The sequence below is a fragment of the Calypte anna genome, chromosome 5A (assembly GCF_003957555.1).
Source record: "Calypte anna isolate BGI_N300 chromosome 5A, bCalAnn1_v1.p, whole genome shotgun sequence".
Taxonomy (NCBI): Eukaryota; Metazoa; Chordata; class Aves; order Apodiformes; family Trochilidae; genus Calypte; species Calypte anna.
The window spans coordinates 42498535-42513587 of NC_044251.1; the positions used below are offsets into that span (position 1 = coordinate 42498535).

The 15053-nt window shown below is 44.3% G+C and overlaps 1 protein-coding gene across 1 annotated transcript in view; it reads left to right on the plus strand.

Annotated features, from left to right (window-relative positions):
- MDGA2 (MAM domain containing glycosylphosphatidylinositol anchor 2) overlaps positions 1–15053 on the plus strand; it is a gene marked incomplete at its 5' end in the record, with an annotated part of 215453 nt that overhangs the window by 14177 nt on the left and 186223 nt on the right. The window contains one exon of the mRNA XM_030452508.1: positions 10275–10449. Coding sequence (XP_030308368.1) covers positions 10275–10449 — 175 coding nt within the window. The remainder of the gene's footprint in view (positions 1–10274; positions 10450–15053) is intronic.

Here is a 15053-nt window from a genome sequence, read left to right on the forward strand (position 1 = left end):
GAACCCAGGGTGTGTTGTAGGAAATGAGGCTGAGAAAACTGGGTCTGTTCAGCTGGAGAAGAGAAGGCTGAGGGGAGACCTCCTGCCCATGACCCAGGACTTCAAGGGGGGTCCAGAGCAGCTGGAGACTCCCTATGGACAAGGAGTCCCATGGACAAGACAAGGGGCAATGGGCACAAGTTGCTCCTGGGCAGATTCCCATTGGACACCAGAGGAAAATGTTTCCCCATGAGGACAGTCAGAGCTTGGAATGGTCTCCCAGGGGAAGGGGTGGATTCCCCCACTCTGGAAAGTTGGAAGTCTCAGCTCCAGGGGGTGCTGAGACATCTCAGAGAAACAAGAAGATGAGAAGGGTTGGAGCAGAGGGGCCTTGGGGGCCCTTCCCACCTGACACTCTGGGAATTCCAGGATTCCCACTTGTTACCTCCAGCATTCTCAGCTCAAGGCTCAAACTCATGGCACGTACAAGTTGCCATGGACCAGGACCATCTGCCAAGTGATTAACTGGGAAAACCAAACAATACCTGCAGGAAATGCCATGGACACCAAGGGAATAAAGGGCTAAAACCCAACCAAAGAAATAAAAAAATATCCCTTCCTGATTGCCAGGCCTGAAAGAGCCTTTTCCAGGTACCAAGTGCTTTAAAACTTGATTTGTATTTCTCTGGGTAACTAAAGCACACAAGCAGCATCCCAGCAGTGCAGCCCCAGGACAAGTTGGGTTTTTTTCCAGGACTCAAACCAGTCTGCTCCACACCCCAGGTACAGGGACTGGAACCTCAGGCTCTGCTGCTCCTTGCTTCAAGCTGCCAGGAAGATGTTGATGCTCAGCCACTGCTGAGGGTCCTGCTCCAGCAGCAACACAAACCCAACAATCTCTCTGTGCATCCATCATGGGACCATTCCCAAGGCACAGACTGGGCAGGGCCCAGGCTCACACAGCAGGTCAGAAGTTCCTGTGAACTTGCCCATGGATGGATGGAAACCCAAGTTTGGGATAAGGGAGTGAGGAGGCTGAGAGGAACCCCCAGTGAGTGCAGGGAGAGGAACAGAGAGGGGGTGGGAGCTGCACAGGGGAACAGCTCCAATCAGCTCCTGGAGGTCCTGGAGCTCCCTTCCAACCTGACAGGTTATGGTTCTGTGAATTGCTGATGAGTTTTGACACAAACAGAAAGATCATCAGTTGGTTGTCAGCTTTCAATTTTTAGAATATTTTAGAATATTCAGAAGGGATTTTTCTCAGGGTCTCTCAGTGCACCAAGCCTGCTGGCAGAGGTGTTGGAGGCAGGGAGTGATTTTTCCGGATTATGTTTTATGAAGTTTTTAAAATGGGAACTAGTTTGAGTAAACAGACTGATATTGCAGTGCAGGAAATCAATAACCTCGGTGCTATTTGCAGAAGACAATGTTCTGGAAAAAGAGCCATTTAAAACCTGGCGTTTTATGATGTTCACTTAAGTGGATTTAATTTGTTCCAGCAGAGGTGGCCAGGAACGGGGCTGAGTTCTTGTTGAGTGCACAGAGTTGTGGGAGGGAATCATAGAAACTTGGGGTGGTTTGGGTTGGGAGGGACCTTAAAGCTCCTCCAGTGCCACCCCTGCCATGGTCAGGGACACCTCCCACCAGCCCAGGTTGCTCCAAGCCCCATCCAACCTGGGCTGAGACACTGCCAGGGATGGGGCAGCCACAGCTTCTCTGGGAAACCTGGCACAGGGGCTCAGCACCCTCACACCAAACTATTTCTTCCCAATGTCCAACCTAAATCTTGCTTCTTCCATCTTACAGCCCTTCCCTCTTGTCCTGTGACTCCATCATGCCCTTGTCCAAATCTCTCCCCACCTTTCTAGAGCCCCTCCATGGATTGGGAGGATGCTCTGAGGTGTCCCCAAGGGAAGGCAGGGATTTGTAGGAGCAGAGAATTGAGGATGCCCAAATCTTTGCATCGGAGCCCTTGGAGTTACAAGTGGTTTTTGGAAACAAAGTGTGAGGTTTGGTTTGGTGTTTTTTTTTGGTTTGGTGTTTTTCAGTGTTCACACAGAAGGAGAACAAGTGGATTTTTCTTTCCATTGCTGGCTCCCCCGTGCTAAGAGGATGTAGGGCTCTGCCTGGGAGCATTCACCACCAGCATGGAAATAGCTTCCCCTTGTAATTCTATTTTCCCCACACGTGCAGCCCTGCTGGCATCAGTGGCTGCTGCTTCCCTCTCCTCTCTCACAGATCTGTTTATTTGTGACACTTGTCAGTCAGTTTAAAAGCTGTGTGTCTGCCCCAAAATATCTCCCCTAATGATTGCTGCAGGAGGGAGTCCGGATTTGTGTTACTGGGAGGTCAGAATAGAAACATTTTCTTCTGTCTTTGATCATTTCACTCATTCCAAGTCCCTGGCAGCATTTTGGGTGTGCTCTGTAGTGTTTTTTTTTCTTTTCTCTTGAACGATTTGGCTCTGCCAGGGATCTTGCAGGGGAGTGAAATGGGGAGAGATGGAGAGAAGAAGCAGCAGAAGTAATACCTGGAAGGGCTGTTATAAAAGGGGAAAAGAATCAGTTTTAACTGCCTGGATTTCTAGAAGGTTTTGTCACTTTGGACTGTGATTCTGTTACAAAGGGTGACTTGAAAGGAGACAAAATCCTGTTTAGCAGCCACTTTTTCCTCTCTCTGTTTTGACTCCAGTCATCTGAGTGCAATGAGGAACATTTTTTAATGCCTTTTTGCTCTTCATGTGGAGAGAAGGATGTCTGGGGACAGGGGAGCTGATGGCTTCTGCTTTCCCACTGCTGCTGATGCTGTGGGTGAGCAACAGCTCCTCAAACCTCCTCAAATCCTCCTCTGTCACCTCCCCACATCTCCATCTCCAGGCTGGGTGAAAGCATCACCCCTGATGGCCAGGAGTCAGGAATTTGGGGAAAACAGCACTTTGAAGGGTTCTGCAGGGAAGACCATCAGCTGTGTGAGGCACTTGCCTTCCAAAAGTTGGACTAGTAAGAAGTAAAAGAAGTATTTAGGGTAAGGATTGTTTTTTTATTATTATTATTTTTTTTTTTTTTTTTTTTTTTGCATCTCTAGACACTGAGGATGGTGTCTTGGTTGCAAAGTGCTGGTGGTGGAAACCCAGTCCCAGGTGCTGGGTTGGGCTGTGGAGCTGGTTCCTGGGGGTGAGCCCAAGAGAAGGGTTTCACATCCCTGGATCTGTTCCTAAACCTCCAGGAAAAAAAGTCCTTCAGTACTGCTGGCTTTGATTTAGAGGAACTCAGTGGTGGAAGATGCTTTGCATAAACATCTCAGGCTGAGCAAAGGGAAAGTGTTTTCCAATCCTTTTTATTACTGCTTTAATATTGTCTCTTATGTTGGAAACTGATCTGTTGAATTTGGGCCCCTCCTGTACATTTTAAAGATGTTGATCTCTTTAATTTTTCTTTTGCTACTGCACGTTTGCTGAGCTTATCCCCTGCACTCTGGAGCACATTTCTATCATTTTAAGCAGCACTTTTCTCTCTGCCCTTGCCAGTTCCTCAGTATCTTCCTGAGTGGGACCATTCCTTTAGAATCTGTTCCAAGGACCATTTTAGAAGCTTCAGGGAGAGACAGTGTAAAACTCCAGACTGACAAAATACAAAATATCTTCATTTGCCTTTAAACCCTTTGAGGACTGTAGTGAATGAATTCCCATGTAATGATGAGGATGTGTTTATGACTGGGGTGGTTTTACCTGGAATGCCAAACTTGGAAGGCCACCATAAGAATTAAAAGTAGGAACTCAAATGGTTCTGTGTCTGCTTCAGTCTGCCCTCAGATTAGGTAAAAAGTTGTATTTCATTTTGAAAGAAATTAATGCTGCTGAGTAAAAAAAAAAAATATCTAAGAGAATAATAAAATACACCAATCATAAATGTTTGTATTGTTTGATGAAACTCATTGAATAACCTAATTGTTGGGCATTAAGTAGTTCCTCATCAAGAGGAATAACCATGCAAGGCCCTTGTAAGTCCTGTTGACAATTTTAAAATGATAGTGACCTCAGTAGAAACAAGCTCTGAAATTCAGTGAGCTCAGCCCTTCCCAATTACTGCCAGAAGAGGGATTGTCCTAAAGGAAAAAAGTTCCAGCCTTCAGTGAGCTATTAATAGTAAAATGCCTATTGATTATTCTCTTTTAGAGTGCTAATTCTTTTGAAGCAGGGAAACACCTTAAAGTTGTGAGGGAAAAAGATTGTAGTCAAACTGAGATAAATTGCTGCAATTAATCATTTAGCTGGTTGCTCAAAGAGGGTTTGAGAAAAAGTGTAGATGATCAGACACAGACTGAAGGAAGCAGGATGCTGCCAGGAGGCTCTAGATGAGGAGTATTTACTCCTTTTCCTTATGGCTGTGATATTCTTTTCTTTAGGAGCCACTTCATTAATTTCCCCTTGAATTCTTCAGTGATAACTTGAAATTTCTTCACTTGTGTCCAGTTAATCTTTGTTTTCAGCCCCTGTGTGTAAGAAACCTTCCTCTGCACTTTCAAAGCCCAATCCTGAATTCCTGATGCTCAAACATCTTGGATCTGGGTTGGCCCTGAGAGTCAAGAGTTTTGCTGATAACACGTACAAGTCTTGGGTGGAACAACCAAAACCTGAGCCTTTCAAATTTAACAACATTGGAGTGACCTTTGCTGCCTTGAAATGGGTTTTGGTTTTTTAGCAATATTTCTGCTCCTTCACATCCAGGAGTTCCCTATTTGGGAACCAAATTAAACCAAATTTGTCTGCTTAACAAAGAAATTTAAAAAAATATGTATATATATGTATATATATCTATATATAATATAGATACTATGCTATTATATATTATATACATACTATATATATTATATATATATAAATCTATCTATCCCATGGTTACACGTGAGATTGCTTTCTGTCTTCAGACTTAAATACGGAATGCAAACCTGTTGTTTTCTTCACCTTAGATTATTTTCTGTCTTCAGACTTAAAAACAGGATGCAAACCTGTTGTTCTCTTTACCTTTTGCCCATTGTACCCATGAGAGGTGGCACAGGTGTCACTTCCTACAGAACTCCTGGCTTTGGGCTGCCAGGTTACACTGTTGGGTTTGGGTAACTCTTGGGTAGCTTGGAGTTAGGAATAAAATAGGAGTCGTTTGTCTTGGAGGAGTTGGGAGATGAAGGAATAATCAGCTTAGATACAGCTTTTCAGAGCTAGTCAGATGTTGAGCTCCTCAGTTTCTCTTCTTCACCCTTTAAATTATTGCAAGTTGCTGTTTTGGAGCCCCAGGACCACGGTCTTGACCCTTAGACCCCAGTCCCAGCATTGCTAGGATGGGATGTTTGGGGCTAAAGTGAACCATGAACAGCACACTGCAGTTCTGATAGGATTTGTTAATTTAGAACTTGGTGGATTTAAGCTGATTTTCTCTGTAATTAATAACTTTTTTTTTTTTTTTTTAAAGAAAGTCTTTTTTTTTTTTTTTTTTTTTTTTTAATATAAGTGTTAGAGCAGCCAAGCTGGCAAATAACCATTTCCCTGTGATCTCTGGCACGGAATCAGAGCTGCTCCTGTCCTGCATGTTAGCAGTGCCTATCACTGACTGCTTTCAGTGAGATGAGGGAAGATTTGTGCTCTTCCTGCCAGCCTGCTGAAGCTCTAGGATGGGTGGGAACAGAAGCAGAGGAGTTGTCCCAGACAGGCAGCAGCATCCCTCATGTGCCAGACCTGGGGACACTGCTCATTTTTTCCATTTTTAACATGAAGTTTGAGCAGTGAAGCCAAATCCTCCCAGGTGGTTGCATCTTGGCTACTGAAAACTTAAAAAGTACATTTAGGAATGGAAGGAACTTGTTTGCAGTGATCACAGCTTTCCAGCTCTGTCCCAGACTGAAGTTCCTCATTCTGGGCACTCAGCAGGGCTTGCTTGGGTTTGGCTGCTCTGCCACTCTAATATTCCACCTAAGAACTATTGAGCAATGAGCAGTGCTTTTACCTGAAGCTGTTTTCAAGCCCAGCATTTCAGGAAATACCAACTGAAATAAGGTTGTGTATTGATAACCTGGATCAACACCTCATCCAGGGACAAGAGGTGTTTCCTGCCCTCCATCCCAGTGGGAGTGCTGCATCCTGCTGCCTCTGCTTTGCCAAAAATCCAGGAGCAAGATCCCCCCATCCCGTTTTCTTTAGCAATATGTAACCAGTCCCATCATTTAGACATGTATAAACTCCCCTTTCAGGAATGATGAGGATAACCTGGGGAAGATGTGGGAGCTTTCCTAGGGGAAATGTGTCACAGAATCACAAAATCCCCACAGTTGGAAGAGACCTCAGAGATGATCACATCCCACTGACAACATCCCCCCAAATAAAATACAGGTACCAAGATCTTATCCCCCACCAGAGCATCTCCTGAAGTGCCTCATCTGCACTCATCTGCATCTGTGGGTTTAAATCCCACAGGGACGGTGACTCCATCACCTCCTGGTCAGCCCATCCCAGCACCTGACAGATCCCAGTAAAGAAATTCTTAAATTCTTCCTCAAATTGAGTCCAAACTCTAGATAGTCAAAAACCTCATTCTCCACCCACTGTTTCCATGGAAGAAAAGAAAGGTCTCAGTGTTAAAATGGCTGAGAGTTGGTTTCTTTGGGGGATAGTTATTGTTTTGAACCAAGTAAAATATTCTGGGTTCAGAGTAAGGGTATTTTAATGTTTATTGTCTTTGACCCAGACAGTGTTTTAGACAGAAGTTGTTAATGTTGGTCCTGTCAGAAATTCAATGCTTTTCCTGATTCTGCTGCTCTCCTCATGAGAAGATTGTTAAATTGAGAGAAGTTGGGCAAAATAGCATCTTTTTTTGTTTGTTTGTTTTTAATTTTAATTTTAGTCTGAAAATGTAAAGTCTGGCTCCTACTGAAGTTGCTGGAAAGCTCCCTGAAGGAACCGAAGGGTGAAATATGACTGTGGGACTCTGGGGGTCTTGTTAAGGGAATAAAATACTGTCAGATATTGATGGTCAGAGAATTCATGGGCATGTCTGAATCAGATGGGTACATAGGTTATGATATGGCTGGATGGGTCATAAGATACTGATTTTTAAAAGCTGGATTTCAATTTTTATTTGATTTGTTCATCAATCACTTTGAACTTCTGCAAGAAAAAAAATAAAAAAGGGGGGGGAAGGAAAAAGAAAAGAAAGATTTTCCTATCCAAAGAGCACTCAGTGACAAACCTTGGTGGGATTCCCAAATGCATGGGAGGAGCAGTGAATATTTTGGGTCCTTAGAAACCAGGGAGTGTGGTTTCCCCAGACCTGTGGCTTTCTTGTGCCCAGGTTTTTTTATTACTGCGTTAGCATCATGTTTGAGCCATCTTTCTTCACAGCAGGATCAATGAATTGCAGTGCTGTATTGATCAGTGTGTTTCTGGGGGTATGATGGGTTAAATTAAATAGTGACCTGATGTTAAATCTGACCAGTGACATTTCTGGAGGATTTCTTTACAGAGGGGAATCTGGTTGACAATATTTATTTATTTTTTAACTTGGGAATAGTAAATTTATTAAAATTGCTCCTCTTCCCTTTAAAGCATGGTTATATGGGTGGGGTTTTTTGTTTTGTGGTTGGGGTTTTTTGTTTTTTTCATTTTTATCTGAAAAATCTACTTTTGTTGAGAGCCAAACAGCATCCTCTTAAAGTTCCTTATAATGAAGAGAATCAAACAGAATGGTTTGGGTTAAAGCTGATCCAGTTCCAACCCCTTCCCATGGTCAGGGACACCTCCCACCAGCCCAGGTTGCTCCAAGCCCCATCCAACCTGGGCTGAGAGACTGCCAGGGATGGGAAGATGGACACATCAACATAAAGAAGCAATGGAGTGTGAAGTCTTTTGCATTCACCAACGTGATGAAAGACTGACAGAACCTAAATAAACTTGGCTATATTTTTTCTATAAGTTAGGCAGCATTACCAGCTGTATGGGTGTTGCTGATACCCAGGTTATTTAATTTAAGTGTTCTTTGGAGAGGGCAGAGTTCCCTCCACTAGAAACGTTTTGTGGGAGAGGAAAGGGGAGGAAGAGAGAGGGAACTTTTAATCTTTTTTCCACTTAAAAATCAGGAAGAGCTGTTCTTACCACTCCAATTAAATAAAGAAAGAAATAAAGCACACAACAGATTCTGAGAACATCTTCAATATTATTTTTTAAATACTTCCCAAGTATTTTGAATATATATATATATATAAGAGGAATTTAGACTGAGGACTGGGAACAATTTCTCCCTGGCAAGGGTTGTCAGGGCCTGGCCCAGGCTGCCCAGGGCAGGACTGGAGTCCCCATCATCCCTGGAGGGGTTTCAGAGCAAACCCTGGGGATGTGGGGATGAGGGAGATGGGGCAGGGGTGGATTTGGTGAACTTGGTGCCTTTCCCAAACCCAGCCTGGTTCTGTGCTTCTGTTCCATGCTGAACTCGTGTTGTGCAGCATGCAGAAGCTGAGTCTGTGTTCCCAAATTATCCTGCAGCACATTTCTGTGGATGATTTAAAAAGCCCCAGAGCCAAGAGTTTAGAATAGAAGCAGAGACAGATTGGGAGGGGTAAATATAGCTGTGCCACAGGCTCTTCTTCATGTGCAGACCAACTCCTGGAGCTGGGGAGTTTGGCATCTTTGCTTTGATCCCAGAGCAGAACAGACCCTGTGGGAGTTACGCAGGTCAAGAGGGTAAAGCCTCTGGGGTTTATGAATTCACCAAGCAAGGAGATGAAATCTTTTTGGATGTGTTACTTGCTGTAATTTCAGCCTCTGAAGCCCATTCCTGCTCTTCTTTCAAGGGGAGGAGAATTTCCATGAGCTCCAGCTGGTCATGAATTTTTCATTTTGGAGCCTTTTGTAGATCTCTCTCGCCCAGGAGAAGCTCTCAGAAAGAGGAAGGCAGAGCCCTGTCCTTGTGCTCATGGTCAGGATACTGGGATTTCAACCCAGGGCGGGACTGGGAATGGTGGAACTCCAGTGTCTCCAAACCTTGGTGCAATCATCTCCCTCCAGCAAAGGAGGACCCAGCTCAGGGGTCCCCAAGGGCCACCCAGCCCAGCTGGGACCCAACCCTTCATGGACCCAACCCTTCAGAGAGGGTTGGAAGCACAGCATCTCCTCCTCAGGGCATGGGGACAGAGGTTTGGTGATGATGGGCCAGCAGCTGAGTGTCCAAATGCTGGTCTGTAGATGTCAGCTTCACAGACTGCTTTTGGAAAATCTTTGAGGGTCATAACCTGTGAACTCTTAGCCAAATATTAGCATCTTGTGTTCATCACCTTTTTTAATCAATGACTGCAGAATTTTTGTTTTTCATCAAGACACAGAATTAGTACATGGGAGGAGGAGTGACAGCTTGGAGGAGCTTCAGAAGCGATGTCATGTTTGTCACTTGGGGCAAGAAAAACTTAACATTTAAAAAGCAGACTTGATCTGGATCTCAATGTTGCTTGTCCTGGTCATTGAATTAGTGGGAGCTGAAAGAGAAAGAGGAACCTGGGGGACTCTGAAGGTTTGGTTGGTGCATTTTATGAGATTTCTTAGTTCACTGAGTCATGAAACAAGGGCTTGGGTCATCAAGCATGAGTGGTAGCATCATGTATATCCACACCTGTGCTGGTTGTACTGAGCTCTTAGTGGCATTTTTGGGGTTGTGAGATTAAAAAATTCAGCTTAAAAAAAAGTCTTCAGGTTTGGAAAATAACTGCTTGAGTGAAGTAGTCTCTAATTGCAGTAAAGGAACTTAAAAACCCCTACAACAACCAAGCCACTTATTAAATTGATGTTAGTGGTTGATGTTGTAGTTTGAAGCAGCTGATCATCTGACTCCTTAAAACTGGATTTAATTCTGCTGAATGGAACCCATTGGGTGCTTTCCAGCGTGTCATTGTCTTTCCCAGATGTAATTTTAAGGAGAAGTACCTCTTCAGCACAGCCACCTTTTCTGATGGGGACAGATGTGCCAGCGCTGTGTCCCAGATGTTGGCTTGAGATGCTCTCTGCTAGTGGCATCTGGTTTTTATGGGGTGTTTCCATCAAAAGTAATCATCTGTTTCTGTGATATTACTATTCAGGGACTTTTGGATGAAGTGTTAAAGTGTCAACATGAGCTGTTCAGTTTCCTGGAGAAGTTCCCAGAGTTCTCCAACAGGAAACCTTGGTCCCTACTCAACGTGGTTCTTAGCTAGGGGGGGGAAAGGTCTTGACTCTGCTGACTTGGGCAGACTGAAAGTAACAATCTTGTTTGGTGCTTGCTCAGATCAGGTGGACCAAAACAGCAGGAAGTGCCTCTGACAGATTTCAAGACTCGAGTGTCTTCAATGAAACCCTGAGGATATCCAACATCCAGAGACACCAAGGGGGACGCTACTACTGCAAGGCTGAGAACGGCTTGGGGTCCCCAGCCATAAAGTCCATAAGAGTGGATGTCTACTGTAAGTAAACCTCATGGGAACTCCTTACTCTCCTTTTTATTTATTTACAATATCTGGAGTTACTAAGAAGTGACCAGCTCTTTGTGGAGCCCCATTTGGCACAGTACTGAAGGGCAGACTCTGCTGCTCTGGGCAGTGTTTATGGTCAGGAGGTTTTTGGCTGCTCCCTGGTGAAAATATCTTTAATCACACTGGGTTTAAATTAGAGAAGATTTAGGTTGGGTGTGAGGAACAAGTTGTGTCCCATGAGGGCAGTGGCACAATGGCACAGGGTGCCCAGGGAGGGGGTTGAGGTCTCATCCCTGGAGATATTCAAGGTGAGGCTTGAGGAGGCTCTGAGCAACCTGATCTAGGTGAGGGTGTCCCTGATACTGCAGGGGGGTTGGGACCTCCAGAGGTCACTTCCAACCCCAATTATTCTGTGATCCTAATTGTGTTATTTCAGAGCCCCAGGAGGTGGCAATTTCTGTGGGTTGGTTGTGGAACTGATGAAGAGGAGCCCCTGCCTGCTCAGGGGTTTTCTTGCCTGGTGTGTGCACTGAGCTTTGGGATGCACTTAACGAGCTAGAACATCCCCATGCTAAATTTGCAACTGCTTTATGAACAATAAGTGAATGAGGAATTAATTGCTCATTTACATGCTGGAGTCTGAGAACTGAACCTTAATAATTGCATATAAGCACCCCATGCAAAGGAGAGCATCAGTGTTTGGGATGTGGGTGGCCTGAGGATCCCAGAGAGGGGGTGAACAGGAGCCCTGGTCCTGGGGCAGGTTGGGGTCCCAGCATTCTGGTTGTGCCAGGCTTGGGATGCTCCAGGGAGCCCCAGAGTCACACAGATGTTTTGCTGCATTCTGCAGGTCAGGTCTGCTCAGCAAAAAATCCCAAAGCAAACAAACATTTAGGTGTCAGCTTCTGGGTGCCATTAGGACACTTGTCTCTTCCTCCAACATCATCCATATATTAGACTTTCCCTAAATCTTAATCCTATGGCTGGGAAACTGATGGTGTGGGGAAAAGCATTCTCAAGAAGTTTTTTAGTATGAGGGTGGTGAGAGTCTGCAAGAGATTGCCCAGAAATGTTGTTTTTTTCTTTGATTTCATTGAGATTTCTTTCTAGAATGTCTTTTTCCTTCCATCATATCTTGTTTAGCTATTAATATTCATTCTTGCATTTGCTGTCTGGGGTTTATGAAGGATCTAATTTTGTTTTTAACACAATATGCTGCTTCTTAATATGCCTTAAATACAGATTATGTCTTTCTGGATGATGACAAGCTTCAGCTTCCAGCTGTGGTTAAATCCTAGGTGATTTCCCATCATACTCAGGCTGCTGTTTTGCTGGGTGTTTTCGTCTGTTAATGATCAAATATTTGCAGGCAGACAGGGCTGCTGAAGGTGCCAGAGAAGATTGGATCTGGCTGTGAAAAAGAGGAGAAAAAAAGAAAAGCTCAGAAGAAATCAAAGTATAGGAAATTGAAATCTTCATCTCCGAATTTCCCAGCAGTTTAAAATAATGTTGTGGTTTGTTTGGGGTTTTTTTTTGTGTGTTTTGTACCTTTTTTTTTTTTTTTTAGTTGAAATTTTATGTGTGTTGAGTATTTACTTTGGAGATGATTTGCTGTTTGTGCCACCTTGAGAGTTTAGGGCAGGACTGAGCAGGAATATGGATTGAGGGCAAGTGTGGTGTCCTGGGGAGCTGCCCATGGGATGCTTTTCCTCAGAGATCAGTAAAGAAATTGGCAGGAGCAGAAGTGCTTGGCCACCATTTCCTATCAAAATGTGGTGGTGTTGGGTTTTTTGGTTTGTTTGTTATAAGTGAACACATGTTAAGGAAAATTAAATAAAGTTTTCATGCAAATGTAGTTAAGTGTCATAAACAAAGCCATAGGAACCAGATGCTACTCCCTTTTGCAAGTAAATCATTAAAGCAAGCAAGAAAGGTTTTTAGTTTTTTGATGCAGCCCTCCAGTGCATTTAAGGAAACAGGTAAAATATTTACATTTCTTAAAAGCTGTAAGGCTGAAAAATCTCTTTGGAAGTGTCTTGGCTTGTGAAGGTATAGAAAGAAAACAACATTGAAGTTGTGTTCTGGATTAGTTTTGGCTCAAGAGCACTTCCCAAGGGCTCCTTTAAAATGTGAAAGGCCCCTTATCCCTGCAGCCTGAAAATGAAGCGTTGACAAAAACCCACAGAAAATATTTTGTTCCTCCTCACGTCCTCATTTATCTCCATTGTTGACTTGCTGGCTGGTTGGGAAGTTTTAACATCACCATTTGGGTGGGAAATGCCACTCTGCAGTGATGTCCTGGCTTTCATTCTCCAGTTAACTCAGGAAGATTTGGAAGCACCTTGGCTCTCACTGCTGTGATGGGGGACAGAGGTCTCAGTGATGGCCAAGCCTGACATTGGACTCTGTGAGGGGAGAGGAGTGAGAACATTATTTTTAGAGACTTTATACAGGCTTGAAAATGCCCTTAGGTTTGTGTTTGGAGAAGCTGCCATATGCTTTGCACAGATCTGGGCAAATCCTTTAAAAAAAGTCAAAAAATATATTCAGTTTTCCATGACTCCAACCACATCTTCTGCCCACTTGCTCCTTGGTGTTTGGAAGGCACTTAATTTTTCTTCTCTAATGCAAATCTCAACTAAAGCTTTGGGTTTGGCTGTGTGGAACCTCTGGTGATGCTGGTGCTCATAGGAACCTGCCCAGGGTGGTTCCTGGGGTTGGTTTGGGTCTTCCCCATGATTTTTGGGCAATGAGTGAAGAACATCTCCATCCTGGCCTCCCCCAGTGTTCCCTTTCTGTTTGGAACCATCTCCAAAGGCTCTCAGTTGCCACACTGTGCAGCAGGATGCAGATGGAAGCTTCATTCAGTATTTGGGAGTAATTAATATCAGTGTCCAGAGGTGGGTGCATCTTAATTCCTTCCTGTTCTACCTCTGCAACTTCAGTGCAGCCCTAAAAGTTACTTGATATTATTTTTATGTGCCCTTTAATTCTGATGAACCACTTTCTAACCTGCCTGGCCATTGGTCTGAATTATATCCTGCTTGAGGGCATAGAATTTTTTCCTACTCTAAGAAGTTAAACAAAACCTGGAATGTTGAATACCTCTACTCAGGGGCAAGGAGCACAGGTAAGGGGTTAGGCTGAACACAGGGGATCATTTTGGAAATAACCAGGGGGGTTAAATCCTGCTGGATTGAAGGGTGAAAGCACTGGGTGCAGAAGGAGCTGTGTAGCTCCTGGAGAGCTTTGCTTGGCTCCCATCAGATGTGTCTGCCAGGTGGGGAAATCTCTGAAAAATCCTTCAGGTGCAGCAATTCCCATCAGGTGCATTTGCAGAATTACAGCATGTCAGGGTTTAACACTGGCCCGGCAATTAAACCGAATAACAGACGCTCTCTGTTAATCTCTCTCTCCTTGATAAAGAAAGGAGAGAGAATAAGGGAGAGAGACTGATGGGTTGGAAACTAAACTACACAGCTTTAATGAAACAGTAATGATAAATAGGTAAAATGACTCAATCTATACAAATATACAGGAAAATGGAAACCACATTCCTCCCTCCTTTCCCCCAATAACTCTCAGGTCACCACCGAGGCTGCAGGGCAGCCCTGGGAAAGTCCAGGCTGGACTCCTGGAGTCGGCAGCAGTCGGGAACCGGAGGCAGGAACACACAGATTCAGGCTGGGATGGATCAGGAGCACAGGCAGAGGAACGGACGGGATCCTTCCAGGATGCCGAGTGAAGGAAGGGAAGCAGGAAATCTGGAAATCCGGAAGAGATCTGGCTTGGCCCTCGTGATGCCTCAAATTTATACTGAGTGTGATGTATATGGGATGGAATCCTCTGTTTGGTCAATTCTGGCATCTCTCTTGTCTGTTCCTCCCCAAAGGAAGGTTCAGGTGGGACCTCTTTATCCTTCTGGAGGGTAAAAATGTTTTCCTCAGAGCTGAGCAGTGTCCTTGGCTCTGCACACCAGTCTCTAGCAGTAACTATAAACATCAAGTGTTATCAGCCCTAGAAGCACACACTGTCTGAGAAACTTGCTGTTCATTTCAGCAAGTGCAACTACTTACAAGAGACTGAGCTGAAAGCAAAAAGTACAAGACAGAAAATCACCTTTATCCTGGCCCAAACCAGGACACAGCAGCACAGAATTATTTTGGGAAAAACCTCTCAGGTCATTCCATCCAACCCTTCCCCCAGCCCTACCCATCCCACCCCTGCCCCATGTCCCTCATCCCCACATCCCCAGGGCTCTGAAACCCCTCCAGGGATGATGGGGACTCTTGGGCCAGGCCCTGATGACCCTTTCCAGGAAAAAATTGTTCCCAGTCTCCAATCCAAACCTCTCCTTACAAATATATATATTCCAAACATATATATATATTCCATATTATATATTATATAATATATATATATATATTCCATATTGGCAAGTATTTGTAAAACAACATATAAGTGTTTCACTGAGTCTGTTGTGGGTTTAATGTTCCTTTCTTCAGTCATGGTGCTGGTTTTAGGGAGGCCCCAAAGATGAGGGGGGGTTTTGTGGGCACTTTTGGAGGTGGTGGCACCATTTCTGCTTGATTTAC